Raw genomic sequence first — 27,696 nt, 5'->3', positions numbered from 1 at the left:
TACAGATGACATTCCCAATAATGCCTTCTGGAGTAAGATTTGTTTTTCCTTTTGCTGAAGTGCTCCCATGGTGCTTCAAGTTCAGTTCCTGCTCTGCAGCCCTTCCTGCCGTCCTCGTGTTTTGTCAGTCATTGTTGGCTTTGGACCCATGCTTTTGTTTCCTCTTCTGAGCTCCTCTTTTGCTGCACTCATGGATAATGATGTATTTCCCACTTGTTCAGTCTTATTTTCTAATTTCAGGTCCTACGCAAGATCAAAGAAGCCAAAAAGAGGCCACCTCCACCCTCACCCAAGAGGCGTCTGCGTCGGACCAGTACCCGCCGCTCCGGCTATGCCTTCTCCCATCAACACGGTTTCGGAGCGCTCATTATGTCTGGGAGAAACATGCGGCCAAAATCACCTTTTGCTACAACAGGAACGTTCTCACCCAATAGTGAAAAAAACAAACACAAGGGACTTTAAAAAAAAAGAGAAAACTTAAAGGGCTGTCAGGAAAGGAAGCTGTGCTCCTTGCAAAGCACCGAGCCAGTGGCTGCTCAGAGGTCTGTCCTGTGAGCTACCAAAACAAGGACTTGGACCTTTCTTTTTACCCACAGGCAGTCTCCGACTGCAGCTTCTGTTCCAAAGAGATATGCTGCTCCTAGGGAAGTAAGGGAAGAGTAGGGAGAGCAGATGAATTAAAGCTGTTGTTTTGTATTCCAGAGGGCCTCCCTGGAACAAGAGAGAGAACATGCTGTGGGAGGCTCCTTCACTCACTGAGATTGTTTATGATGCCATTTTTTTCTCCCTTTAACTACATACCTCAGAACAAAGTGAAGTCCAAGCTGAGGAAGAGACAGAATTGGTGATGCCTTTTTCATTCACATGCCTGCCTTTGTTTCTGTCATGAATCTGTTCTGGGCCATGTTCCTGGGCTGACAGTATTGACCCCAGGTGTGCCTTAGCTCCAGCTATACAACCCCCAAGTCCCCAATCTTTGTAATATGTGTAATTTTGTAGCTTTTTGACTATAATGTACACCACCACTTCAGAAAGCATGAGTTGCAAATAACCTCCTTCCAGACTAATGGTTTCTCAGAAGATGGCCAGTGCCACAAGCACAACTCTCTTCCTGCATTTGCAGCGTGGAGGTGCTGCAAGCTCAGAAAAATGTCTAGTTGGTCAAGAGACAAGGACTTGACATTCATCAGACAGCCCTGTATCTGCAACCCAAATCTGCTCTGTGGTAAATGATCGTTGTTCTCAGAGCCGTCTCAGGTGTTGTAGCTGGGCATCAGCCATTTCTTTTAGACTTAAAATAGAAGGGCAAAAGAATTTCAGGCTCCCGTATAGATCAGGCCATAAAATCTAGCACTGAGGAGGCCAATACCTCAGCTAGGACTCAGCTGGGAGTCTCCAACACCGGGTGGCTTTTCTCACCCTAACAGACTGAGAAAAATTCTGTCTTCCGAAACACATGCACATCTGACTTGATGGAAATTATACAAGAAATAGCAGAGGGACAGATGCTATTTCACTGCTAGTGCAGGGTGTCCTGCCCTTTACTGTGCTGGTGCTGTTTGTCAGTGCAACAGATGAAGCGTGATCTGGTTGCTCTTTCACCCTCCCCTGATGGTCAAGTTTCAGAGGAACTTAGTGAGGGCTCAGGGGCCTCTGCAGAGTTTCGCTGTGGTGGCTGGTATTTTATTCAGAAAGGTTCATATGTCAGTCATCACTTCCAGAGAGCAGAAGGCTCCACCAAATCCTATCAGTCTGAGTGCCAGCAGAGGGACCGAAAATGCACAAACACAGCCAAAGACATGATGATATTGAGAAACTGGGACTTGCTCGCTGGTTTGTTACACAGTGCTATAAAACTAGCATCAGTAGATTATTAGGTGGAAAGCCAGAATGAGAATCTGTCCTGCCAGTGCGGCTGAGCTGTCGAAATGGAGCCTTTTTTGTGAAGCCTTTGCTGTTATATTTTCTTGGCTTCTTTACGGAAGTTTAGACTTTCCTTCTTTTGAATCAGGATTTTTGCACACTAATCATCTGATATTTATTGAGTTCTCTGCCTTGAGCCTCTGAGCTATCGGTAGAGGCAATGTGTCTTGGCAACAGGCCAGCCGTGTCCCTACTTCATCTGGTCTGCGTATAACACCTTACTGCCTGAGGTCCTAGTTTCAGCAGTTACTGTATTTATATATATATATATATATTTTAAGCTGTAATAAAAGGTTTCATCTGCCTGGATTTAACTCAGCACAAAAAAAGCGGTCTGTTGCACCTGCTGCTTTGAGAGGCTTGTTGCAAACTCTAGTATTAAATTTCAGTATAGCCAGTGCAAATTAGACCTGGGCCTGGATCCAGATTTCAGCAGCCTGGAGCTGCTTGTTAGAGAAGGAGCAATTTCTAATCCAGTGATCTCCCCTGCAAGGAGATGTCTAAATAAAGGGAGCACCTGTACCCTGACTGAGAAAACTCTGCTGTGATAGTTACTGCTCTTCACCTCCCTCTGATTTGCCAGTCACTTTGCAGAGACAATCATGGCTTTCTGGTTAGGATAATGCCTTTCACAATCAGCCTCCCTGGGGCTAGAGGAAAAAACAGGATTTATGCAGGTGAGCAGCTATCCCCACAATAGCCAGGTTGGCCTGTGGACTGACAGGCCTGTCAAAGCTGTTGCAAGTATGTAAAGCAGTGGACTATAATGCTGAGCAGTAGAGGCTGACCTTTTCCTAACAGAGCAAGGAAACTCTGAGACTGTGTCACTCTTCTCACATGGTTTACATGCAAGGCACTCCGCTTGCCTTGTGGCTGAAGGGGACTTGCAAATGCTGCATAGGACGTGTTGGTGAACTTGCTCCAGCTACGACTATTTCAATAGCTTGACAAGATCAACCTCTGAAACATATCAACTGGCAGTGATGTTCAAACTACATCACTCCTGATTTTTTTGTAAAATTATTTTTTAAAATAAAAAGAGATCATTAGGATGACTGATTCGTTGCCAGTCTGCTAATGATTAAAGGAGTTTATAACCAGATGTGTATGTTATTCCTAGATCTCCTGAAGTAAAAGGATAGGCTGTGGGAGGATGGATCTGGAATAATGGTCCTTTTAATTTAGTATCCTGATTTGGAAAACAATCAAGAAAGTAAGGAAGCTCCAGTGAACAACTCTGAAGAGTGAGCCCCTTGGAAGAGCCCTGTGAATTAGTAGCTGGTTATCATGCCGTGAAGGTGGAATTCCCTACAATGAACTTCCTTTGTATCTTGTAAGTGAGATCTAGGTGTTCTTATCAGCCAAATTATCCTGCACACTTTTTTTGAGCTTCTGGTTTCAGTGGTCAGATGTAACAGCAAATTCAAAGTTTGCGTGTGCTTTGCAATAATGTTTTCTCAAAGCTGTTTTACAAACAAGACGTTTGTAAAAAATGGCTTGTGGGAGGGTAAGAGGAGTGAAAAGGCAAGACCTGATTTCTAGTGATGCTAACAGGTCACAGAGGCTCTTCCATCGTTTATTCACCTCCCTGAGCTCAACACCCCCCACCTCCCTTCTGCACAATGAGGCAACGGTAGCACCCTGCTTTGCATGAACGCAGAAACCAGAGTCCCTCAATAGCCATACTGTGATGAAGGAACCTCTCGACTGCAGTAACATAGTGAAGTAGCAGCAGGCCAAGGACGCTCTTGCCTCTTTTTCCCCATTTTGAATGCAGTGGGTGAAACTGGCAGCGATGTCAGGAGGCAGGGCTGCTGCCCAGCATGCAGCGAGTTTGGGACAGGTGATGCAAGTAGCCTGTGTGTCACTGGGCCACTGAGCAGGCTGGCGGGAGTGTCAGTGCTGGCAGGTGGTAGAGGAGGTGGTTGTTGCTATGGTGGTAGTTAGAGGCACCATCAAAAGTGGGAGTGGCAGTAGAGGAGGTTGTTAGTGCAGATAATGGCTTGAGGAGCTGTTGCTGCCATGGGAGACATTTGGGGATGGTGGTTGTGGATGGTGGTGGTGGATAGGAGTGTGATGAGTGTTGTGAGTGGCTGCTGGGGTGGCTGTTCCCAGAGGCGATGGATGAGAGAGGCAGTTTGTATGTGACTGCCGGGGCAGCCGTTGGCTGAGGGGGGGCAGTTAGCGTGTGGGTGACCGCCGGGGCGGCCGTTGGCTGAGGGGGGGCAGTTAGCGTGTGGGTGACCGCCGGGGCGGCCGTTGGCTGAGTGGGGGGGCAATTAGCATGTGGGTGACCACCGGGGTGGCCGTTGGCTGGGGGGGGGGGCAGTTAGCGTGTGGGTGACCGCCAGGGTGGCTGTTGACTGAGGGGGGGGCAGTTAGTGTGTGGGTGACCGCCGGGGCGGCCGTTGGCTGGGGCGGGGGGGGCAGTTAGCGTGTGGGTGACCGCCGGGGTGGCTGTTGACTGAGGGGGGGCAGTTAGCGTGTGGGTGACCGCCGGGGTGGCTGTTGGCTGAGGCGGAGGGCAGTTAGCGTGTGGGTGACCGCCGGGGTGGCTGTTGACTGAGGCAGAGGGCAGTTAGCGTGTGGGTGACCGCCGGGGTGGCTGTTGGCTGAGGGGGGGCAGTTAGCGTGTGGGTGACCGCCGGGGTGGCTGTTGGCTGAGGCAGAGGGCAGTTAGCGTGTGGGTGACCGCCGGGGTGGCTGTTGGCTGAGGGGGGGCAGTTAGCGTGTGGGTGACCGCCGGGGTGGCTGTTGGCTGAGGCAGAGGGCAGTTAGCGTGTGGGTGACCGCCGGGGTGGCTGTTGGCTGAGGCAGAGGGCAGTTAGCGTGTGGGTGACCGCCGGGGTGGCTGTTGGCTGAGGGGGGGCAGTTAGCGTGTGGGTGACCGCCGGGGTGGCTGTTGGCTGAGGCAGAGGGCAGTTAGCGTGTGGGTGACCGCCGGGGTGGCTGTTGACTGAGGGGGGGCAGTTAGCGTGTGGGTGACCGCCGGTGTGGCTGTTGACTGAGGCAGAGGGCAGTTAGCGTGTGGGTGACCGCCGGGGTGGCCGTTGGCTGAGGGGGGGCAGTTAGCGTGTGGGTGACCGCCGGGGTGGCTGTTGGCTGAGGGGGGGCAGTTAGCATGTGGGTGACCGCCGGGGTGGCTGTTGGCTGAGGCGGAGGGCAGTTAGCGTGTGGGTGACCGCCGGGGTGGCTGTTGACTGAGGGGGGGCAGTTAGCGTGTGGGTGACCGCCGGGGTGGCTGTTGGCTGAGGCGGAGGGCAGTTAGTGTGTGTGGGTGACCGCCGGGGTGGCTGTTGGCTGAGGGGGGGCAGTTAGCGTGTGGGTGACCGCCGGGGTGGCTGTTGGCTGAGGCGGAGGGCAGTTAGCGTGTGGGTGACCGCCGGGGCGGCCGTTGCTGCGGGGCAACGGCTGAGGGGGCAGTTGTTGCGGGGCTCGCCGTGAGGACCGGACTACGGGCCGCTGTGCCGCCCGTTGGCGGTTGCGCCCGTTGGCGGCGAGGCGGGGCGGGGCGGGGCGGGTCTGGGCGCGCGCCGCGGGCGGGCGGGAGGCGGCGAGGCACCGCCCCGCCGCCCGGCTGTAAACAGCGGCGCGGCGCGGGACGGCGCGGTAAGGGGTGGTGGGGGGCGGCCGGGGGGCGGCGAAGGCTGTTTGCGGGGTCCGGGGAGGAGGTCGTGGTCTTTTTTCGAGGCGCCGAGAGCATGTGAGGGGCTCGGGGGGAGCTTGGGGGGCTCGGCGCCCGCTGTCCGGGGCCGAGCGGGCAGCGCTGCTGGGGACGTGCCCGGAGGGTGGGCCTGGAGCCGCGGTTGGCGTGACCTGCTGCCTTGGGGATGGCTGCTTCGCGTTGCAAAGGCTCCTGTTGCAGGCTTTGGGTTAAAGCAGCTGGGTGTTTTCCTTACCACGGCTTTCTGCCGAGCAGATCACTGCGTGTGTCTGCTTCCAGCAGGCTGGCCGTGAGTCTGTGCTCTCCTGGCCCCCTGGGCTGGCAGCAAAGGGAGCTCTGGTAGGCAGTGTGGGGCAGCCTGGGATACTTCTCTGCCAGCAGGCCTTGCAGCAGGCTTTGCTGCGGGCAGCGAAGCCTCCTAGTTGTAAGGGTCATCGATGTACATAGCAGTGTTGCATGGCCATTGCAGAGAAATCCAGTAATGACTATATAAAGTATTATAAATGCATTCTTATCAGTGTTTATAGGGCAGTAGCTGAGTGTGCTGCAGGTGGAATTCATCTGTGCTGTGTTACTGACATGGAGGAATGTCTGAAAACCAGTGGTAGTAAATAGACCAAGATCCTTGGGGAGTCGTCATTTCTTCTGTGAAAATGCACAGTACTCCTGCTGAGTCCCACAGCGGGGATCTGGCATGATGTGTTGAGGCCTCACGTGATCTGTTGTACAGCATATTTTTAAAATATCATTGAGAAAGACAATTTAGTTTTTCATGGAGCCTCCTATATCTAATAGTTAGGTATATCAAAAATCAATCCCTGGGGTGTTTTTTCCTATTCTAGTTATTCAGTAACGGGGAGGTTCATGGTTTGAACAGCGGGTTCAGTTCCCCTGTGGCACCTAAAAACTCAGTGGCCTATTAGACAGTAATCTTGAGGTCAGGAATGATAAGGCTGTGATGATAACCGGTGAGAGAGATGGTTACTTCAGTTTTATTGCAGTGGAGGAAGAAGTCGCTTATGATATCTCCTTTCCCCCTAGAATCCATGGGGTAACCTGTGCTACCTCTGCAAATAAGCGTGCAGCATTAGGTGCTTTTGGGTGAAGGCACCTTTACAGTGTTTTACATAACTAAATGCAGCACGGACATTCCTGCTGCCTGGCGGCTCTCACTTTATCTGTGTTCATCCAGGCAGCTCTCTTCCACTGACCTGTAGTCTAGAAGTGATTAGTCATAAGCAGCTCTTAAAGAGTGGGAGGGCAGAGGAGTGCCACATGCTTACCCTCAGTTATCCAACTTTAGTGATCCTGAGCAAGGGTTGCTGTAAGAAAGGAGCCTTCTGAATCATGACCCATGCTAATTCCCAACTAGAATCAAAGACAAGAACACAAGAGACCTCTTGGGTGCCTTTGGGTATACGCACCATGTCATATAACCCCTTCAGACCGCTGATTAAACTTCATCCTAAAACCAGCTGTGCCAGCTGGAAAGCTTCCTGTTCTGATGGTTGATGTTTTCCTTTTTCCCCTCTCTATAATTTTGCAACCTAAATATATTCACAGCACGTTTATTCACTTGTTGTGCCAGCATTATCCTTTTGCTTCAGCAGTTCTGTTTGGCTCCTGTGATATATTTAGAGAGCAATCCTATCTATTCTCTGCTTACATTTGGCTAGGCTAAAAAAGCCAGGTTCTTAAGTTTCTTCTTGTTTGATAGGATTTCTCTTTCCCTCAATCATGTTTGTGGCCCTTTCTGCACCTGTTCATTTGAGTTTGTCATTTTTAAATGTGGATGACCAGGATTTTATCTATGATGCTCCTGTCACCAGTGTCTGTACACTAGTACTGATATGTCACTGCCTTGTCTAGATTGTATTTGATTTTCTTGTGGCCACATCATCTCTGAAATCCCTAGTACAGCTTTTATGGGTGACTGATTTGCTGAACTGCTCTGTGGTTATTTTTCCTAACTTTTCTGTGAATGTGCAGGTTTGTCCAGCTCAGTACTTGCAGCCAAGGTCTCACTCAGGCAGTCTCTAAAATCACAGGACATGGGATAAATTAAGCTTGAAAATGTGCCTTTCCCTCAACACCATCCTTTTGGACAGATCTGGATCTTCCTGTTCTGACTTTATAAAGTTGTTGTTTGTTGCTATGAGAAGCATCCTTCCTCCAGTCCATGCCTGTGCCTCTCCAGGGAGACTTCACCTGTGAAGCAGAGGCAGAGGGATGCACGTTTGGGACAGCCTCCTGATACATGGGACTGGGTGCTTTTAACAGAGGCCCCCTGGGCAGGCTGCATTCCTGTGAATCTGTCCATCTAGGGCCTCAGGCACCCACAGTTCCTAAGCGTCTGGAGTGAGTTAGATGTTGGCTAAATAAATACTTCTTGTTTTGGATTGTCGTATGCCCAAGAATGTGAGGAGGAGCCAAAGTCATTGTAGTGCCAGTCTGTGTATGCTGCCGCATTAAGCTGGTGTCTTTTTTTGTCCCCAGGGACAAGTTTTCTCCCGGAGAGCTGTAAATATGCTGAGGAGACTTGTAAATTGTAAATATGCTGGGGAGAGGGAGCTCTCATTCCTCCTAGGGAAGGCAAATTCCTAGCCTCAGCTTTGTGTCCAGGAGTCTCCTTTGTCTCTATTTCAGTGATAGGGGACTGAGTTCCTGGAGGGATGTGTGTGGCACAGGGCTTGGAAGATGGGTACACAGCCTTGCTGGCTGGGCTTGACTTGAGAGTGTGTCTGGCCTTGGCTACAGCTCAGCTGCTATTCAGTGTTTGGGAAGCTAGTCTTCTGCTGCCCTACTTTTTATAATTCACTCAGAAGTAAAGAATGTTTTTCTCTGCTTGGCACTATGAAGGAGCAACCTCTCTCCTGTTGCTCTCTGCTTGAAGGGAAGTGTTTTTTCATACGCTCGTATTTCCCCTGGTCTGCCTCTTGTGCTGGGTGGAATTGGCTGTACCGAGCTGTCAGCTCCCTGCCTTTCCGCACAAAGCTGAGCTCTCTGCCAGGCTCTTTAGCTATAAATGGATCTGGCTTCTTCCAACCTTCTTCCCCCCACCCCGAACACTCCATGTGATATTGCGGGAAATCAGAGCTGGGCCAGGCTTCCTCTTAATTAGGAAAACATAAGTTCCTACCACTGCTTTTAGTAGGTTCTCTGTTAAGTAGCGTGCCTGGTTTGAGGGGTAGCTGTCTGTGCACCAGTGAAGGCTATGTTGCTGAATTGCCTGTTTGCACTGTGAGAGAGTGTATTCCCAGGCTTGAATGCAGAGCTTGGGCAGACCTTTAGGTGCTAGATCCAGTGACCAGCCTGGTGCATAACACCACAAACAAAGCTCTGTTTGATCTGAGGGTTTTGTCTCAAGGGAAGGCCAATGTTTTTGCTACTGACTGCATCCTGCCTCCGCATCCATGTTAGGTACTTAATAAAAGAAGCTTTGCTTTTGTGTGTAGTGCACAACCCTCTCTTGCTCCCTTTACTTTGGGATTTATGATAGAGATCCTGGGGTCTTTTATGTATTATGCATTTCCGCTCTGCTGAGGGACAGGGAGGATCAGTATCTTAAGCGGTAAGGAGCTGGGGGCAGAAGTATGCAGACCAAGATAACTCAGGGAGTCAATAGCTGCCCTGAATTAAACTAAAGTGGTTTTTTTTGTGCCTTCTTGAGCAGAGTGCTAGCCTCTATCAGGTACCCTCCATCCTGCAGGCATTCAGGCCATTCATTCCATTTAGAAAACTAATTTGTAGTCTCATATTTAAAAACTGTAGTCTGAAAGTCTCCTAGTTGTGCTTCACCGAAGCTGGTAGACCAGGTCCCATCTTGGTGTCCTTTCGTTGACAGCAACGGGTTTGCTTCCTTTGGGCTTTGGGCTAGGTCAGTTGCTTTGAGACTTCAGAGATTCTGCGGGCTGGTTTCACGGGGGTTGGTTCAAACTGCACCAGGATCCTCCATGACTGCCAGGGCACGACGCTGGTTCAGATGGCACTGTGTGAGAACAAATTTGATGTGCTGCTAATCTCATCTCAGTGCTGGGATGTGGTATGGCCCTGCAACTGCAGTAATGGTCAGGTGCTACAGTACACAGCTGCCTATAGGGAGCTTTGAGACTGTGCTCGGCAAAGCCTGTGGTGTTTCTGGCAGGTGTCTGTGATGGGGTGAGGGGCTGGGAGGTTTCTTTGAGACCCTAGGTGGATGTAGAGGTGAGAGCAGAAAGGAGGGGAGGTACCTGTGCATCTTAGTCCGTTGGCAGCAGGACAACCCCAGCTGTGGTAACAGTTTTGAGGACAGCCTGGCCTTTTGGTACAGGTGTCTACTTGTGCGTGGCCCTGCATATTCTGCCCTGTGACAGCACAAGTTCAGATTTAGAGCATGAAACAGCAGCTAAGAATTAGTGCTGTTGCATGTGAGCTCCCACAGGTTCTTGTGTCAGGAAGCAATGGGGTATCCCGCCCAGACAGGGCAGCACAGGCTCTTATGAGCTAGTGTAGGACAAACAGTTCAGTTGTCTTGAGCCAAATCTTGATGAGCAAGGGGACAGAGAGACCAAGCTGCAAGGTGTGTGTGGAGGTGACGGAGGAAGAGGTCTACCTGAACAAAGATTAGAAATACCTTTTCTGTCAAGTGCCACCTGCTGCAATCTGCTGCTGTCTCCCACTGCTTCCCCTGTCAAGCTGGGAGGAGCGAGCCAGTCAGTCTGCCCTGCTCCATTGTGGACTCCAGTTTATCAGAGGAAGGGCAACGCCTGTCTGTGCCCTTTCCTGATCCTCCTATGTCACTGCTCCAGAGTGAAGGCAGAGGCAAGTGATGTCAGCATATGAGGAGAATTTCCTGTCTGGGGTGTTGGTGGGAGTCTGGTACTTTTGATTTGGAGGCAGTGGGGGCAGCAACACAGGAAGCCTTTGCCTGGGGCCAGCGCAGGTCCCAGTTTCCCCTGCAGTACAGCTGTGCTTTTCCTGCGCATGAGGCTTGGAGAATTTACTCTGCCACGCTCAGCAGATGTCCCCAGGATGATGCTTCTCCCAGGGGATGGCAAGATGAGCTATGTCTAAGAAGGGGGGAGTATAGTACTCTGCTGCGCTGTGAATACTGAGTCTCTGCCTTGGCTCCTTCCCTCCCTTCCTACTCCCAGGCAACATCATACCGTCCTATCTCTGGCAGCCGTACCTTTATATCCTCTGTCCTGCCTGGCCTGATACTTAGCTTATCCTGCCTGTCTCTTCCTCAGTGCTGATGGCTCTCCATATGCCCTTGTTTTGTTGTTCTCCTACTCGTTTAGTCTGGAAGCTAGCTGCATTTCCAGTTCATACTTCTGTCTCCTCGCTGCTCCTGTTGTTTCATTTCTAGTTCCTCTAAAGTGAACACGGAGGTAAGAGTTAGGTCTGTTGTTGCTACAAACCTGACTCAGTGATACGCCACTACGCTCAGCTCACGTATTTCACCATGGTTGCCAGTGTCTTTGCTTAGAGTACTTCTTGTTATAAGCCAGCCAGTGAATTCTTCTCTTCCAAGTCCTCTGTTGTAATTTCCGTCACAATCTAAGCAATAAATGCCTCCGGTCTCCCTCCACTGAGGACTGGGAAGGGCTGGAACTGTACTGCTTTGCTGATGGCAGAGTGCCTTGGATGCTCATTTTAGGAGCAATAGCGAGATTCACCGTTATTTGCTGCTCACCCTATTGTAAACTTAGAACTAAGATTTTTGTGGAAGCTGGCTGAGGCTGCAGCAAAAGCAACCAGAGAGTAGTCATCTTGGGGTTTGTGCCTGCCATTTGGCTTGCTGCAGGTGGATTCTTAACTGCCTGAGTCTGGTATCAGCAGGACTGAGATTTTGGAAAAACGGGACTCAGAATCCAGTTATAATTTTACCTCTGCCTTTTTCCTCTGAAGAGCTGAACTCAAATCCAGACACTCATGAGCTCTGTTTGTGTTTCTTTCAGTAGGCCAGATAAAGAGTTTAAAGCCCCTGCAGTGCTCCTCAGTTCCCCGCTCCCTACTGGAGGAAAAAAAAACGTCTCCTGGCAGCCTTGAGCTGTTTTTAAACTAGACAAATGCCTGGGGTGCCTGTCTGCCAGATCCTCCAGCCTGTACATTGAGTCCCTTTTTAGTATGCTTCTCTGTGCATCTATACGTGGCTCCCGTTCCTTGCTCTGGGAACGTGACCTCATCGTTGTTTTGGTATTTCCAGTGATTCAGCCTGGTCTGGGGCAGGGAGGAGTCATTCCTAGTACATGCTGATGGGGTGTTTATGCATTGCTCGAATTCCAGAGCGGTGCAGCCCCAGCCCTTCCGGTGCCTTGACAGCTCACTCTGAGGGCTCAGCTGATGCGTTGCATTCCTGCTGGCAAATGGTCTGGACACAGCTGGTGGAGCTACTGAAGCTCCTGCTTTTGAGGCTGATGGGAATCACTGTCTTTGCAGTACACCTGTATGCCAATACAGGTAGAAAGCAGGAAGAAAGCTGAGTGCAGTAGCTTGTATGCCTGGGAAAGCCACAAGGAGTCTCTGCTTTATGAGTGGAAAATGAGTCTTCCAGCATGCTTGCTATTTACAGAATGCCTGCATCTCATAATGGTCTTATACTCACAGCATCTGTAGAAACGTGGTAAGTGTCATGATCCTTATTTCGCAAGTGGGGAAACTGAGGCACAGAACAGGGAGGTGATCTGCTTGAGGTTTTAAGCAGCTAGAGCTGGAAAAGTAAATTCCTGTGAAGTGGTGTTGACTGTGGTGCCCATTCTCTCCTGTAATAGCTGAATTTTTCCAGTGAAAAAAGGGGGTGGCCAATGGGTCAGACTGAGATGGAGCAGTGCTTGTTGGGAAGAGCAGCTTCCAATGTGAGATGAGGCCAGGCTGTGCAGATTTCTAAACCACTTTTTCTGTGGCTGTTACTGTCCTCTGTCTCTTCAGGTGTGTCAGAGAACAGAGAAGAGAACTCTGGGTTCCCCAGCCAGGGTCAGTTCTCATGGTTGTGGCAGGCTGTGGATGCAGCAGGGCTAGGACTCGCACTTTGGCAGGGTTGCGTTTGCTGGAGATGTGATAAGCCTTACTGCAGCCTTGGTCCAAACACTCTCAAGTGCCTTGTTTGAGCCTGGGCTATTGTGAATGGTTTCCAAACCTTTCAGGCTCATCTAGTGGTTAGGCATTCCCTGGCTGAGACCAGTTTTGCTGCAGAAGTAGTTTTGTTGAACTTCAATGTTATCTTGCTCAGCAGGGAACCAGCCTGCCAGTATAGAGTAGCTTCGTTCCAGGAAAGGCCTGTCTCAGTTTGTCACAATTCAGGAATAAGTCATGAAGGCTCGTGATGTTTGAAGAAGCATCCTCGTGTGTGGAGCCCTCTTGCCCAGTGTGATGGATATACGCTTGGAGACTAAGTCCTGGCAGTATTCTCTCTCTGACGGATCTGGGAAGCTATGTCAGGCCCCGGATTTCATGTGGTTACATTGGGAGGCTTTCTCTTTTTCTTGTGCAGCAGTAGTACGAAGACAAGAAGGTATCTTATTCTGGGGTCAGCTGAGCCATGCTGTGGTGGAGGATGACTGCACCACAGAGGGAAAAAGCAGAAAGTACCTTCCTCATTGCAGGCACCAGCAACCCAGGGGATGGATATCAGCATGTGCAGGGAGAGGCAGTTTTAACTCCAATAACCTGTCCTATCCGAGGCATGTGCAGGGGTAGTGGCTGTCCTGGCAGTTTGCTGGAGGCAGGAGACAATAGATAATTGTCTCCTTGACAATTAATGGGGAGCACATCAGGTTGGCCTAATACTTGGCTTGCTTGACCCCTCTTAAACGTATCACCAGGACATACATCTGCTCCCCGTTGCTTACTCTGGGGTCCCTGTGCTCTCCTTGAGTCTAGGTTTTTAATGGCACTCACTGACGTGATTGCAGTATTTTTTTTTTTTTCCTCAAAGGAGGTACTCCCAACCCCTATAGAATACACATTCAGTGGCTACAAATCCATATGAGCTCCCTCTTCTTTCTCCCTAGTTGCACCTAGAGGTCACTGGTGTGAACTATATGCTTGTGTGGCATTAGACTTAATGAAGATAGGCTATGCCCACTGTAGTATGCATCCTGACACAGCTCCTTGTCAGCCCCTTGGTGAGATCTTCCAGTACTAGTTTAAGAGGCAGTAGTTGAAACCTGCTAAACCCTTCTAGTGTTGTTTCCAGCTATGGGGGGGGCAATGAAGGAAAAGCCATCAAACATTTTGACACATTGCTGCTTTGCTGACCTATTTCCTGTTTCCTTATCTTCCTTATTTGATGTAAATCCAGCTGCAATAATGTTTGTAGATGATCCTAAAACGGAAGGCAAAGAAGAATCTTAGCAGAAGTTGCCGAATGCAGTGAACTGGAAAGAGGGGTTAAGTTGCAGTGACTGCAGAGCCTTGCACGTGGGGAGAGGGCTTGGACAGCGGAGGTGACTGCTGCGCCATGGGTTGGTCATGCACAGTGATGGAGCGATAGTCAGATCAGCCCTTCTCCCCAGGCATGATTGGTTGCTGTAGCAGCACGCACCCAGGACGGTGTGGGGCTGCATCTCCAGGTGTTGGTAAAGGGGTCATAGCTTGTCTAGACTGGGGTGTGTGATTGCAAATTGCATGGGTCAGCATTACTGCTGGCAGTTGCTGTGTAAGGAGTTGTAGGAGCAGCTAGAGTGTGAGGATTTAGGTGTCTCTCCTTGCTAGTGGTCACCTCACCCCCATGGCCTCCTCTCACAGGCAGCGAGCAGGCTGTGGAGTCAGCCCGCACAGTCCCATCACACTCGCTTCTTTCTGAGCTTGCTCTAAATGGCTCTCTGTAACATGAGCTGCATTTCTGCCATAGTTCTCCCCAGAGTGCATCTGTATTTACACCAGGGCTTTCATTAGCAATCTGGCCCTTGCTTCGTCAGCAGCCCTTGCTCTCCCTTCCTGCTCGCTTGCTCTGTGAGTGAGACAAGCACCTTGGCATTGCTGTTCCTGAGGACAGGCAGGTGACTGGCAGTGAGAGGAATCCTTGAACGAGCTCCCATCGGGGAGAAGTGCCTTGTCTTGTTGCCTCTCGCCTGCCACCCTGCAGCAGCTGGGTGGTTGCCTGCAGAGACTCCCTGCAGCAGGGCTTGCTGATCACTGAGCCGACACTGAGACAAGCTGGTTTGCTTTGGATTATCGCTGGCTGCACAGGCTGAATTCATGCTGCTCTCATGCAGTTGCTGCTGTACCCGATTCCCAGCTGCAGCGAGCTGAGTCCAGGATCTGGGGAGATTGTATCTGGCAAGGTAGGAGCTGAATCCTTCCGTTTGTACTGCTAAAAGTAATGTGACCAGTTCTGCCACCACCTGAATATGCCTGAATGAGTAGTGTGTGTGTGTTTTTTATTCTGCATTGTTCTGTAGCTCTGAACAGACAATATGCTGCTTGGGCTGTGGCGTATAAGACATGGAAGGGCAATACGTATATCCATTTTGTTTTTAGCAAATCAAACTCTGGCTCCCTTTCTACTCCAGTTTGGTGCTCTGGTACTCCAGAGCCTCTCTCCTTTTCTCTGTTGTTGTGCAGCATCCTGTGCATTTTGGGGCAGTTGTGTCCCCTGCTTTTCCAGGAGGTAGGGGCCCTCTGACAGTAGAGAACAGTCTAGACATATCTCTGGAGAAAGGGGGAGGGAGAAGAAATTTACCGAAAGCAAAAATCAAGGAAGCTTAATAGGCACTGACATAGCTCAAGAGAAATTATTCTTACCTTAGACAATTAGACAGGGGAACAGCCTCCTTTCTCTGGGTAGTCTCAAAAGGGTATCTTCTTTCCTTTCAATCTCTTAGGACAAGCCATTTCAATACAGAAAGACCTAAGGCTGCTGTTGTCACTGGGGGTAGAGGAGAGTCAGTCTTGTCAAGCTGATATCTCCTTCTCAGCTAACCCCTCACTGTTTGGCATGTAATGCTTCATCTTCTCCCAGCTGTACACATTCTGACTGAACCTGAAGAGGGGCAAGAGATGATGACCAAGAGATGCTACCCCTGCTGGTTGTCCGTACTGTAACCAAGGACAGATAAAATGAGAGGGCAGCAGCATTTTCTTCTGACCCAGTTGGTGCTTAGGCCGAACTGTTTCCTTTTCTCTCCGCAGCAGCTGGGTGTGCCTGCCCGCGTGTATGCACAGCCATTCATCTTCCCCAAGACTGTTGTAACTGGGCTTCCCTCCTATGCAGAGGAGAATCTCCTGAACAGGACAGACAAGGAGGTCAGACCTTCTGCAAGCGATGGTTTTGTTCTGAGGACTAGCTCAAACAGCAAACCATCTCCCCCCCATATCCCTAGTTCCTAGGTTTTGAGGAAGGAAAAGGGTCCTCTACCTCTTTAGCATGCCCTGCTCTGCTGCCAGTGTATAAATAGTGCCCACAGTATGCTATTTTGATGACACGCTCTTCCCAGGATTCATCCAAAGAGTTATGTGAACAAGTGTTAAAAATAACACTAAGCCCTGCCCAAATGCTGGCATCAACGTTTCAGTCAGTGTTGGGAACCTTCTGCAGAGAGCAGCCTTGGCCCCTTGGGTGGGGGGAGCAGGACAGGGCCCAGCATGACTCCCAGGGTTTTTCTGTGGTCAGCAGGGCAGCAAGAACAGGCGACACTGACCTTCAGGTTCAGCAGATCTGCTGTTCCCCATGAGTCTGTGAGACTTTCACTTCTAATTAGGTTATTTGCTCCTGAGCTTTCCCTACAAGTTCGGATTATTATCTCTTAAGTCTAAGGACAGGAAATGCCAAGAAGGGTTAACCTGAGTTTTATCTAGCCTACCACCAGTCCCTGCCAGTGGCCAGATCAATCTAGCTGCTTCTCCAAAAGGTCCTGGTTCCTAGCCATGGCACACGCAGAGATTCTGTCCCTACATTAGGTGTGGCCTGAGGACTGATAGTTGGACTGGTTTACTTGCAGAAAGGATATTAAAGCTATATGTTGAACCAACAGCTATAGCTCTGGATGTTCTTGCTCTCCATATAAACACAAAAGTAATTCCAAAATCCTACCCTTTTCATGGCGTGGTCAGTGCGTAGAACTGAAAACTGGACCACGTTGCAGAGGTTGCTGGGCTATGTAGCCAGTGCGGGCTGCCCCATCCCGCTGGAGGAGCTGAGCGCTGCAATTGGTTTCCCTCATACTGGGTTTTGCCTGTTGTTGGTCAAGTCCTATGACAGTGTAACATCTACTCACCTGCTCTCATGCTGCTGGAGTATCTCTCCCACTTTGGGGCTGTGTATGTCAGGGCAGCAGGCCCCACTGACCACTTGTGTCCAGTGCATGGAACCCAGAGCTCACAGAAGTGCTTCTGAGGGGGCCTTATGCTCAGAGAAGCATCTGAAGACAGAGATGCCCCTCCTTCTTGTAGGCAGGTGATGAGGCTCCACTCTTGCCTGGTCTAATATGGAATATAGCAGAAGCCACCCTCTCACATTACGCAGTGTGGCTGTTACGTGGCTTAACACATGGGGCCCTTGCATGCAGAAGGAGGAAGGAGCTGAGATGTCTCCTGGCTGTGAGCTTGGAAGCAGTGCTTGAGCTATTTGCTTTGAATTGAAGGTAGCAGTGCTGTGGGCAGGGGAGATTGCGCTTCAGTTTTAGATACTGAAGTTCTGAACTACAATGTTAATCCCTCTGTTTAACACTCTGGCCTTTGCGTATGCAACCCTACATACATCTCTGTGCCAGTTCCTGGCTTTGTAGAGAAAGGATCGGATGCTTCTAAAGCCTCCAAGTACTTCACTTCCTGAAGAGCTAGATTTATTTTAAGCTGATACAGAAAGTTGCTGTGAAAACAGCAGGCCTGTAGAAATTGCTGAAAAGGTCCCAATTGCTGTTTGGTGCTCCGTGCTTCACCTCCCCTGATATAGGGATACTAATTCTGGCAGATGTCCTCAGGGATGGAGGGCAGCTCCCATTAGAACATCATGACCGAGAGTTTTCTCCAGCGATTGCACCGAGAATTAGAGCACAACAGCCGTTCGCGTTTGGGCTTTGACTGCCTTATCTAGCTTGCTCAGCCCTCGGTAGCCCTCCTCCCTTTCTTGCCGTTTAGTGGAGCTTCTTTTTTCCTTGCTGTCCGATGAAAGGCACTGGCTGAGTTTGTGCATGGGCTGGAGTGCTTTCTTACATGTGTGTTCAAAGTACAGATTTTTAGGATTGTCAAAGGTGAAAATATATCACAGAGTTGAAAGGCGTATTTGTTTTTCCAGGTATTCTGTAAGTCTGATTAGCCCTTCACTAGGGGCTTCCTACTCCTCTATAAATGTTCAGCCAGTATATGAGGTGCCTTGAGTCATCATCATTCCTGTTTATTATTAGGTCTGAGCCAAGGCTCTGTATCTTCGTGGTATGCATTACAGAGCTCCCAAGGGCTCTTTCCACACTGGTATGCTCTTATTCTCATGCGTGGAATGTACCTGGGATGCCTGAGGATGCACGGCCTTGTTTGTCCTGAGTGCTTCTTTGCTGGCTGTTCATCATCAGCCTTCTGCGAGGTGCCAGAGTCCCACACCACAGTTTCCAGTGGTTCCTGAAGTGATAAGATGACTCCACAGGGAGCCCCGTAGAGCAGACTGCCTCCTCTCTTTCACCTGCCTCACATGAGGTTTGAGTCCGATTTCAGTCTCTTCAACCCAGTCTAAGCCTGACATGTCAGGAGTCTCTTATGACCTGCTTTGCCTTTATGATCTGTCTCCTCACTGGTGCCAGATCATGGGCACTGTGTGAGCCCTGGACTAGGCTTTGCCTTTAACAGCTTTTGTTTTCTATTTTAAAGAGTATGTCGGGATTTCCTCCCGTGCAGGAATCCCCTTTATCCCTATGCCATCCCCTTTGCTGTGGGTGTTTCTCAGTCCTGAGCAAAACTGCCGTCTGTTCCACACAGTGTAAAGGCACATCCTTCCCAGTTCTATGTGTTTGTGTGTGCCTGCCTACGTAGGCATGTGTATCTGTCTACGTACAGACATACATGGTGCCTCTTAGCTGGAACATACTTGAAAAGGATGCAGACCTTGCATAACTGGCAGTACTGCAGCTAGATGCCACAGATTAGACTCTTTGTGCTGCTTTAGCATGTACCTGTAAGCGCATACAGCCAAAAGGTTGTTTAATCATGGGATGGCCTGACATGGAGACCCGGAGTATAGCTGGCCGAAAATCCACTACAGCCTGCTTTATTAGCTGGGAAGAGGTAACAGTAACCAAAGAAAAGGCTAAGAGGGTTATCAGTTGTGGTGAAGTAACAACTTCAGCAAGACCAATGAGAGAGTTTCTCTTCACTGTGGTGGACAAAAGTAAGATGAATTCACTGGGTAGAAGCTGGTACCAAGCACATTCCTTTTAGGGGGAAAAAACCCAAACCCTCAGGGTGGGTTTGAACAGCCAGGTGGATTAGCTATTGGATAAGTTGGCAATGGGATGCTTTTCCACGCTCTGCCTTTACGTGTAGGTTTACTGTCTCTTTCCAGAAGCGTATTTCTGTTTCTCAGGCTTTTAATCTTTCATCAGAGGCTTCCTGCTCCCCTGAGTCAAACAGAAATCGTAAGAAAATAAGACCTCTAGAAGCCATGTAATTACATCTCCCTGACCCAGGCAAAGTTGACTTAAAGTATGCCATTCCTTATGATTCTTTGTTTCAGCTGTCTCTAGAAACTTCCAGTGATGGTGACCTTGGCTGCTGCATTCCACAGCCTAGCACCCCAGTCCCCTCCGTCCATCAGTGTATGCTAATGCCATGGCACATTGGGCTGGTCAAGGCATTTGATGGACCTTTCTTAGTGGCAAACCTAGAAAAAGAGACCATTTCCAATTTCTGACACTAAGGATCTGTGCAAACTAACGAGAATATATGTTTCTAAATTTGTAAAACAAAGAGCTTCTGAGACAGCACCTCTTGTAGATTATGTGAAATATTAAGAATATTACCTCCTGACTGCTGTGGGTTTTTTTTTTGTTTTTTTTTTTTTGGTGGAGTGATGAATGGCTAGTTTTATCTGATGCCTAACCTAAACTTCCCTGGCTGCCCCTCGGGTAGCCTGTTCCTGTTGTCAGGGGAGAATAGCTTATTCTCTCGTTCCTGGCAGTAGCCTGTTATGCATTTCAGAACTACTTTTGTGTATTCCCTAGCTTTATACAGACAAATAACCCAACTGCTCTGTGCTTTCTTCCTTTCTGTTTTTTTCTTGCTCTCTTTGGACTCTAAGCAGTTTGTCCAAATCTTTACCAGACTGGTAGAAGATGAGGCCTTTACTAGTGTTGGGTGGAGTGGGAGGCTTGCTCCATGTCTTGCATATGATCCGCCTATTCATACAGCCCTACATACTGTTTGTCTACTTCAAAGCAAAATACCACTATTATTCATGTTCAGTCTGTGATTTGCAGTAACCACAGATCCCTTCTGAGTGAGCAGGTCCTGTAGAATGATTGTGGGTGGGGGTGTCCAATGCATGCTGTTTAAGATGTCATGGTAATGATTATAATTTATGTCTATTTACAGTCTGTATGTAGACGTTATCTGTTTTGTTGACAGTATCAGTACTAGAGGTGGTGCAGATGAAAGTAAGAGACAACCACTCCCTCTAAGAACCAGCAGGTTAAAGGTATGAGAGGTGGATGGGACTGCCAGGATTTGGTTACAAGCCTGCATTGCACAGGCTTTTTAGGAGAAGTCTTCAACAGTTCTCCCTTAATAGACTGTTCCCCCTCTTCTTTGAAGTTTTTGTAAGTGCCTGCTAGGATGCCCATGAACAGAGGCAGGCTCTTTGGTGGCATTGTCTTAAGCATACCAGTGCTGTGTTGTAGGATTGTTGCTGCTGGATGGTTTTTGAGTGTACCTTCAGCGGTCTATTCTAATCGCAGAGGGCTTTGCAGAAGCACAAGCTATCTAGGGCTTACTTTATTTGCCACTAAAATAACCACCTGGGGGAGGGAGCAGCGCAGAGCAGCAAGAGTGGCCAGTTTGTGTGGTAAATGAAGAAACATAGGAAAAAGCAGTATAAATAATAGTTAGTATCTTGTATCTCTAAATCAGCTGATGATTATATGCTCCCTGGGGTTTATTGTAAAGATGGGAGTGTGTTTGAGACCTGGGAGGTCTTTTGGGAACAGTTTACCTCGAGTTGACAGATATCACTGCTTAACTTTTGCTGTTGCTCTGAGCAGTGATGGCAAAAAAGGGCTTAGATGTGTGCAGAGGGAGGTGAAGTGAGTGAGGTTTTCTGTGTGAAATCCAGAGCAGTTTTCTGTTTGCTGTTTCATCAGAAAACTGGAATGTTTATGACTGAATGGTATTGATAGGAGGGTAGGAGACTTTCTCCGTTCTTGGATGTAGCCTCTCTTGTCTCCATCAGTGATGTTCTTCTTCTTCTGCCCTTTTCCTGTTTGCACCCATCCATTACAGTCTCTGTGAGCTGAGGCTTGTTTGCAGTGCAGTTACACTCGCCTTAAGGCAGCCAGGAGATGCCTCTGCAGTGGGAAGGCAGTGTCACTTTAGGTACATCTTGGGAACCTCGAGCAGTCACCTTTTTGAGCAGTGCCCGCTATGTACACAGTAATCTCTGCTTGTCCCTAGTATGTAGACAGTGAACCGGCTTGTGGCTGTATAGGTCCAACTGAACCCTGCAGATTCTGTGCTGCTTGTTTGGATAGTAAATATTAAAAAAGTATCTTTTTTATTTCAGGTCAGAAACAAACCAGTGAATACAGCAGAATTGTGGCTGCCAGAAGCATCAGTTTTACTATGTGATCTAATGTGGCAATTTGAGGCTTTCCTCCTGGCGGTGGGGAACTGTTAAGTCACAGAGAAAATGTACTAATAGTTGAGGTAAATTGTGCTATAGAGACAGCACTGATCACATTCTTGAAAGCTAATTTTCATGTAAGTGAAGCCAGAACGCTTTAGTATCTGCTGTTTCTATGGCCAGCTCAGAGCAAGTGGTTGGTTGCCAAATTAGAAGGCATATCTTTTTGTAATAATACCCTTTCTGCTCCTTTTGCCAGTGCTTTTTTTGTTGCAATGGTTTATATCAACAAAGCCCGAGTGTTTGTTCAAGCACTCAGGGCTGCTGTCATAGCAGGGCTCTTGCTTCAGGCACTCTGAAAGCATAGACTGCATCAATTATGTCCAAACTTTGCTTTAATTGAAGGTTTTCTGTACAACTTTATGAGCTTTGTTTTATCAGATTGAAGCTGAGACTTCAGACAACAATTCAGGAGCTGGTCTGTTGTTTTTGTCCTGACTTCCCTCTATCTCAACTGCTAATCTATTTCTTTGTGCTCCTGCTTTAGGAAGCACTGAATATTAGGGCTGAAATATGGGCGCTGGGATCCTAGGATCTGTTCTTGCTTTTCCCGCAGGCTTCCAGTGTAGTACCAAGTGAAGCACATCTCCATGTTGCCTCAGTCTCCTGCGTGTAAAATACTGATAACCATACTTTCCCTGGAAAGCAATACGAGCAAACTGGGGTCCTGGGCTGGAAGGGACTAGCAACAGGCAGCTGACAGTGAGTTTGGTTTGGTTTTCCCATAGATGTCTCAGTATTATTGAGGTATGTGGAACTCAGCCCAGGCCTCTAGGGACCCCTGCCAGAACTAGCCCTATCTGGTGGCTTTGACTTGTTATGGAGCTTGTAAAAGCCTCTGTTCCTGAGCAGGAAGGTGTCAGCTGCTAACAAAAGGAAAGATCGGACCTTAATATGGGAAGACAGAAATCACTATAATGGCCTGGATGAAGGATCCACCTAGCACGGTGTTCTTTTTGCAAAACTGGTTGCAAATGGTCAGCTAAGGAAAAGTGAGGAAAAGGCAAGCAGATATGATACCTTAATACTTCCTTAGCTTCTGACCTTTTTCAGTTCAGGGTATTTCCTAAGTCTATTGTGTTTTATCTGTTTAGTAACCTGAAGTGGATCTCCCAAGCACTTGTCCTGCCTCCTCTTGAACAAGCATGAAATTCTTCCCTCCACAACATTCTTTGCCGAGAAGTAAGGAGCAGCATACTGACTGAAGGAAGATAGGAGGAATGTTGAAAGAGGAAATGCTGGTCCGAAGGGAAGTTGTCAGTAGAAAGTAGCCTTGGAATGTAACCTAGTCAGTATATGAAATAAAAGCTCTGAGCATTAAAAAGTAAGAGTTTGCTAATAACGTTTCCTGAAGAGACAAAGCTGGGGAGCATCATCAATTCAGAGGTAGTTCAGGGTTGTTCAGAAGGAAGTACTTGGATGACTTAAGGAATAATACAAATGGGAACTGAGTAGTTCAAAATTGCATGGTCATGTCCATTAGGAAGAAGCAGAAAGTTCAGCTCCATCTGGGAGCTCACTGGGGAAAATAAGGGAGAAAGGAAAATCCAGGCTCTGTCAGTCAAGCATGAGATAACTGTGAACAACTAATATGATGCAGCCATGAAGAAGATAAATGTCATCCAAAATGACATGTTGGACAAAATATTTCTAGCAGAGATGGGGAAATGTTAGTGCTATTATCTTAAGGCATGTTGAGAGCTCACTTGAAAGATTGTGTATGTTTCTGGTCACTCTCAGAAGGTTGGATTCAAAGTGGATCAGGTCCAGAGAAGGGCTACTGCTGTGATCAAAGAAAGGGAGAGCCTACCTACTGCGAAGCAATTACAGAACTTGAATAATTTAACTTTAAACACAGACTGGATACATGTTGATGCTAACGGTCATCTTTGGAACAGGAATGACTAGGGGTGAGCTACCCATGAATAAAGGTAAGCTGGAAATTTTTAGGTTCTTAAACATCAGAGGAGTGAGTTTGGGAATTTTGTTATCTCAAAAAATATTTATCAAACAAGAATAGTCAATTTTTTGGAAAAACACCTTTTGGTATCAAGCCATTTTCTTATTTGGAAGCATGTCTCCTGCCTCGGATTGCTAGCCCTGAAGAAATCAGTACTGCTGTTCTATAGAGTGGGCAGGGCTTGCTGGGGCAGAGTCATCGTGAGCAGCTTGGTGAAACCTACTGTTGCGTATGTGCAACCAGCATTGCCCTGCCAATGGTTACGCCTCTGCCCTTGCTTCCTCTCAGAACCCAGGCTCAGTGGGAATCATTAGTGACCCTCTGGGGAAATGCAGGGGCTGAGGGCAGGCATTGTCACTGTAGTGTTGTTGTTGTGCGCTTTTCTCACTCTCTTTGGATTTTTTTGCTCTCCTCATTCGAAATCATCCATATTTTGTTCCCACTTTATGCTCGATACAAAAGTTGTCAAGCACATATTGGTAATGATCAGCCTGTATTGATCTTTGTGTTTTGGGGAGAGATGATGTTGACCTTAAAGGCAGAGTTTGCAGAGATGGGGAATGATTTTTTTTTTTTTTGAGGATTTTTAAGTTTTCAGTACTTCCTGCTTTCCTGGAGGCATCTGTGTTTTGATCCCCCTTGCTCCAGGTGAGCAGCACCATGCTGATCAGTAGCTCTGACCAACATGCCTGTCTGGCATTCCTGAAATGGCCTGACTGGTGGTGGATGGGGTTTTGTGGATTCAGATTTCTGAATCAGTGAGTGAGGGTGGAAAGGCAGTGAGCTGCTCCCAGGTTGCTCCTGAACGTCCAGCATGTGTGAAAGCGTGACATGTCTCTTCCTCCTGTGGCTGTGCTCCAAATGGGGTCATGAGGAATCAAGCGGTGGCCTAGGCATGTTCTTATGTATCTGCTTTGGAGCAGAAGGCACAGGCTGTCCACTGTGGTGATGACCTTGCTGCTGCTCTTGCAGCTTTTTATTTGCTTAAGGCACACTGAAGTAACGATGCCTAAACCAAAATCTCCATCCTCTGGAGAAGGAGGCAGTCAGCTCCCTGCGCTGAGTTACACCAGTGAGTTGCAGCGAAGAGGCTGTAGCCTGGAAGCTGTCTGACTGTTGCGAGGGTGGGTAGACTGAGTGCAGTGCCTGATCAAAGGCATGATTAAAGGCCTTTTCCTATCTGGTGCTTGATGTCAGAGCTACGGCTGAGGTAGCCAGCTGGGATTTGGGCCGGAGCTGTTGCCACTCCATTGATTACCAGAGAAGATTTGCAGCAAATAGGTGGGAGGCTTGAGCTGTTTTTGCTGAAGTGGGTGATTTTGCTATACAGTTGTGGTGAGAGTGGGAAGGTTTGTTCCTTCTTGTCTGCAGAGTTGTGCTGGCCTTAGTGGGTGATTTCTGCACAGTCCGTGAAAGCAGATGAGTATTCTCCTGACAAGGTAGAAGAGCATTGTGCTTTTTTACTCTAGGTGATCAGGGGTTGGAGGGGGTGTTCATGTCCTGGATATGGTCTGCAGGAGAACAGAGCCCGAGAGGTACATATGTCTGGCCCATGCCCGGCCCAAGCGTGGTGCACAGGGCTCCTGCTAAAGTAGTGAGCAGTGCTGCAGCCAGGCACTGGGAATGGGATGCCTGTCCTTCCTTACTGGAATACATGGGCTGGAGAACATGTTGTACACTCAGTTCTCACACCCTTGGAAGGGGAGGATGGCAGAACCCCTGCCCTACATCTGGGATGCCTGTGAGTAGTGAGACTAACATTGCTTGATAGGCAGGTCTCTCCTGCCAAGCTGTACCCTGCAATGCTGAAGGTGTGTGGGAAGCACCATCTATCCCGTACCTCTCCAGGCAAAGCAGAGAATGGAGCTGGGTTACTGTAAGAGCAGGCTGGTTTTGGCCCCTGCATCTTCCGTGCTGTGCTTCTCAAAGGAGCAGAGTTACCAGCCTGCAATTCCCTTGCTCCCCTCCTTTGCATGAGACTGCGGAGTCGGCCATCCTCCCCTTCTCACACTGACTCATCTTTGTGATCAAAGAGAAGTCATCTCCTAGAAGTCAGCCCCCAAAAAAGAGTTTTCTTCTCTGTGACTGCCTGTAATCTCTTATTGCCTGTGAAGCTCTGAGAAAACCCATCCGTTTTTAGCGCTGTTGCGGAGAGGGGCAGCAAATGGGAGCTTGCAACAGGGGTGCAAGGACATGAGTTTAGGTGAGGGGGAAGGCACTGACCTGAATAACTGTCTCAGGGAGGAGGATACGAACGTTTACATTGTGAAGCATATGTAAATAGCTAGCTGGGGGTGTTTCTGAAGGAGCCCTTTTTCTACTGCATTGCTCCATCTGATTTCTAACAAAACAGCTCCCTGACTGCATCTGCTCTGGGGTGATTACTTGCTACATGAAGGAGGCATTACTGTCAGTGAATTAGTTAATACCAGTGTTCTGTGGCAGGGGCAGCGATGCAGGCAAACGTTCAGCCTGCCAGCATTTATACCTCCCAGCGTCAGCGTTGGCAAAGCTTGCGGAGGACTGGGGAGGGCACCAGAATAGTTTCCATTCTCCTCTCTGGTGTGGGAATGAGTTTCCTGGGTAACAAATGCTACTTGTTCTGCGCAGAGCTCCACAGTTGAGACTCTGTCTCCTTTCTTGCTGCCGCTCCCTTACTGCCCTAGCTGAGCGGGCCTGAGATGTCTGCTCGAGTCTGCCTTAATTAACACTGACACTGCAATGGGACTGGCCTTAGGGAGGTCTGGGGGCTGCACTCTATGGGAATACTTAGCTGAAACTGTTAATAGTCTCATTTACCACAGCTTGGGGGAGCAGGGCTCTCCAGGATTAGCTCTCTGCTTGCTGCAGTCGCCAGGCGTGGAGGTACGTCCCTCACTCCTGCTATGGGGCTGCATCATCCCTGAGTCTTGTCCCTACCACGTGAATGGGATCAGATGGGAGTGTGGGGCAAGCAGTGGGCTCGGGAGCGTGAAATACCACATATGGGTCGTGTGCATCACCCGCAGGAAGGATCTACAGAGCCTGAGTTTTGGGACTGACTGACAGATTGTTCCCACTGTTTTGGAGGTGAGTGGCAGAGCTGCGCCTGTGATATTGGCTCCCAGGCTATGTGAATGGACTGCCTAGCCACAGACAGCCTGAGGTCCATCCTTTTGTGTTCCTGTAGATGTCTCTTTCTGTACCCATAACCATAGCACTGGCAAAGTCCCAAATGCCTGTCTTTGGAGCCCTTGATAACTACTTGGTGGGAACAGTCACTGTGTTTTCGCTCAGAAGTCTGATTTGAACGTTATCCAAAGAGGCATTTTAAGGGTTGATAGTGGTCTGGGATCCAAGATGATTGGCAACCGCTTCCAGTGATGAATCTAATATTTTTCTAGTATAGCTTTTTATGTTGGCATCTCCAGAGGCAGAAGCCTGTACAAAGTATTGTGGTGTTCAAGCTGTTTTGTTTTGTTTGGCAGTTGTTTTGGGTGTACCGTGGCATAGAGCAGAAAGTACTAAGGTGTGTGATTGTTCTTAATTTCTTTGAATTATGTGTCTGTGTGACGTTTTTACCCTGTTTTCTGACTTGCCTAGTCCCCTTGACGGAGATGGGTTTTGGTTCAGACTTTTAGGCCTTGATAGCGTAGAAGAGCGGTAATGTTAACTTAGCCCTCTGAGTAGGGTTAGACAGCAAAGTGAAATAATGTGAGTCATCCTTCTAGGATGGTTGCTCAGGGGAGCTGCTTTACTGCTATAAACATCCCTGCTGGAATGGCCTTTGAGCCCAACTTGGTTTCTAAGGTGTGTAGTTGTGCCCAGCCTGTGACAGAAAAACAAGTTACTGCCTCAGGGGGCAGGGAGAGGGTTCAGGGCTCTTTTCAGAAGAGAAATCCTAAAGTAGCAGTGTGTGTCGCGCAGCGAAGGGGCCTGAGTCTTGCCAGGAGCTGCATAGACTTGCATATGGAGCAGGTTGCAGCAGCCTCTGGTGAAAGCGGGCCGACCAAAAGAAACCTTATGCGTGGTCCCAGGGTCACAAAAGAGCCTGACTTTTTGCAGGTAGTGATCTCTGTGCATCTTGGCTTCCTCTTAGGAAGGAGGGTCTGTTATGGATTGCCTTGAAGGGGTGCCAGGATTTAGGCTAAGCTATGGGCAGCACTTTAATCCCAGGCTCTAGTTAATGGTTGCTGGGATCTTGATGTAAGATTTCCTGTGACAGCTTGAACTTTTTACATCCTGTTCCTACTAGGTGTGTTTGACAGTGATTGAACTATTTGTGGTTGCATCCCACTCCAGGGGTGGCTGCATTTCAGGGATGTTATGTGGATATTGTTGGTAAAGCTGTTTAGGAAAAGGCAT

General features: G+C 48.8%; 2 protein-coding genes across 7 annotated transcripts in view; both read left to right on the top strand.

Moving 5' to 3' along the window:
* The window catches only part of LOC138060883 (phospholipid-transporting ATPase ID-like), an 88,855-nt gene extending 85,873 nt beyond the window's left edge, over window positions 1-2,982 (top strand). For all 3 annotated transcript variants that reach the window (XM_068924964.1, XM_068924967.1, XM_068924966.1), the window contains exon 28: window positions 241-2,982. In XM_068924964.1, coding sequence (XP_068781065.1) covers window positions 241-462 — 222 coding nt within the window. In that variant the 3' untranslated portion in view covers window positions 463-2,982. The remainder of the gene's footprint in view (window positions 1-240) is intronic.
* A 2,492-nt stretch (window positions 2,983-5,474) lies between these two features.
* Window positions 5,475-27,696, top strand: part of LOC104150897 (AP-4 complex accessory subunit RUSC2) — a 60,321-nt gene continuing 38,099 nt past the window's right edge. For 2 of the 4 annotated variants that reach the window (XM_068925613.1, XM_068925608.1), the window contains exon 1: window positions 14,490-14,853. The gene's annotated coding sequence lies outside the window, so the exon portion shown is untranslated. Of the gene's footprint in view, window positions 5,533-14,489; window positions 14,854-27,696 lie in introns of those variants that run through there. The other 2 variants (XM_068925614.1, XM_068925609.1) reach the window with 2 other exon arrangements.

The sequence above is a fragment of the Struthio camelus genome, chromosome W (assembly GCF_040807025.1).
Source record: "Struthio camelus isolate bStrCam1 chromosome W, bStrCam1.hap1, whole genome shotgun sequence".
NCBI classification, from domain to species: Eukaryota; Metazoa; Chordata; class Aves; order Struthioniformes; family Struthionidae; genus Struthio; species Struthio camelus.
The sequence above is the reverse complement of the archived record's forward strand: the minus strand, read 5'-3'. Positions and strand labels throughout refer to the sequence as shown.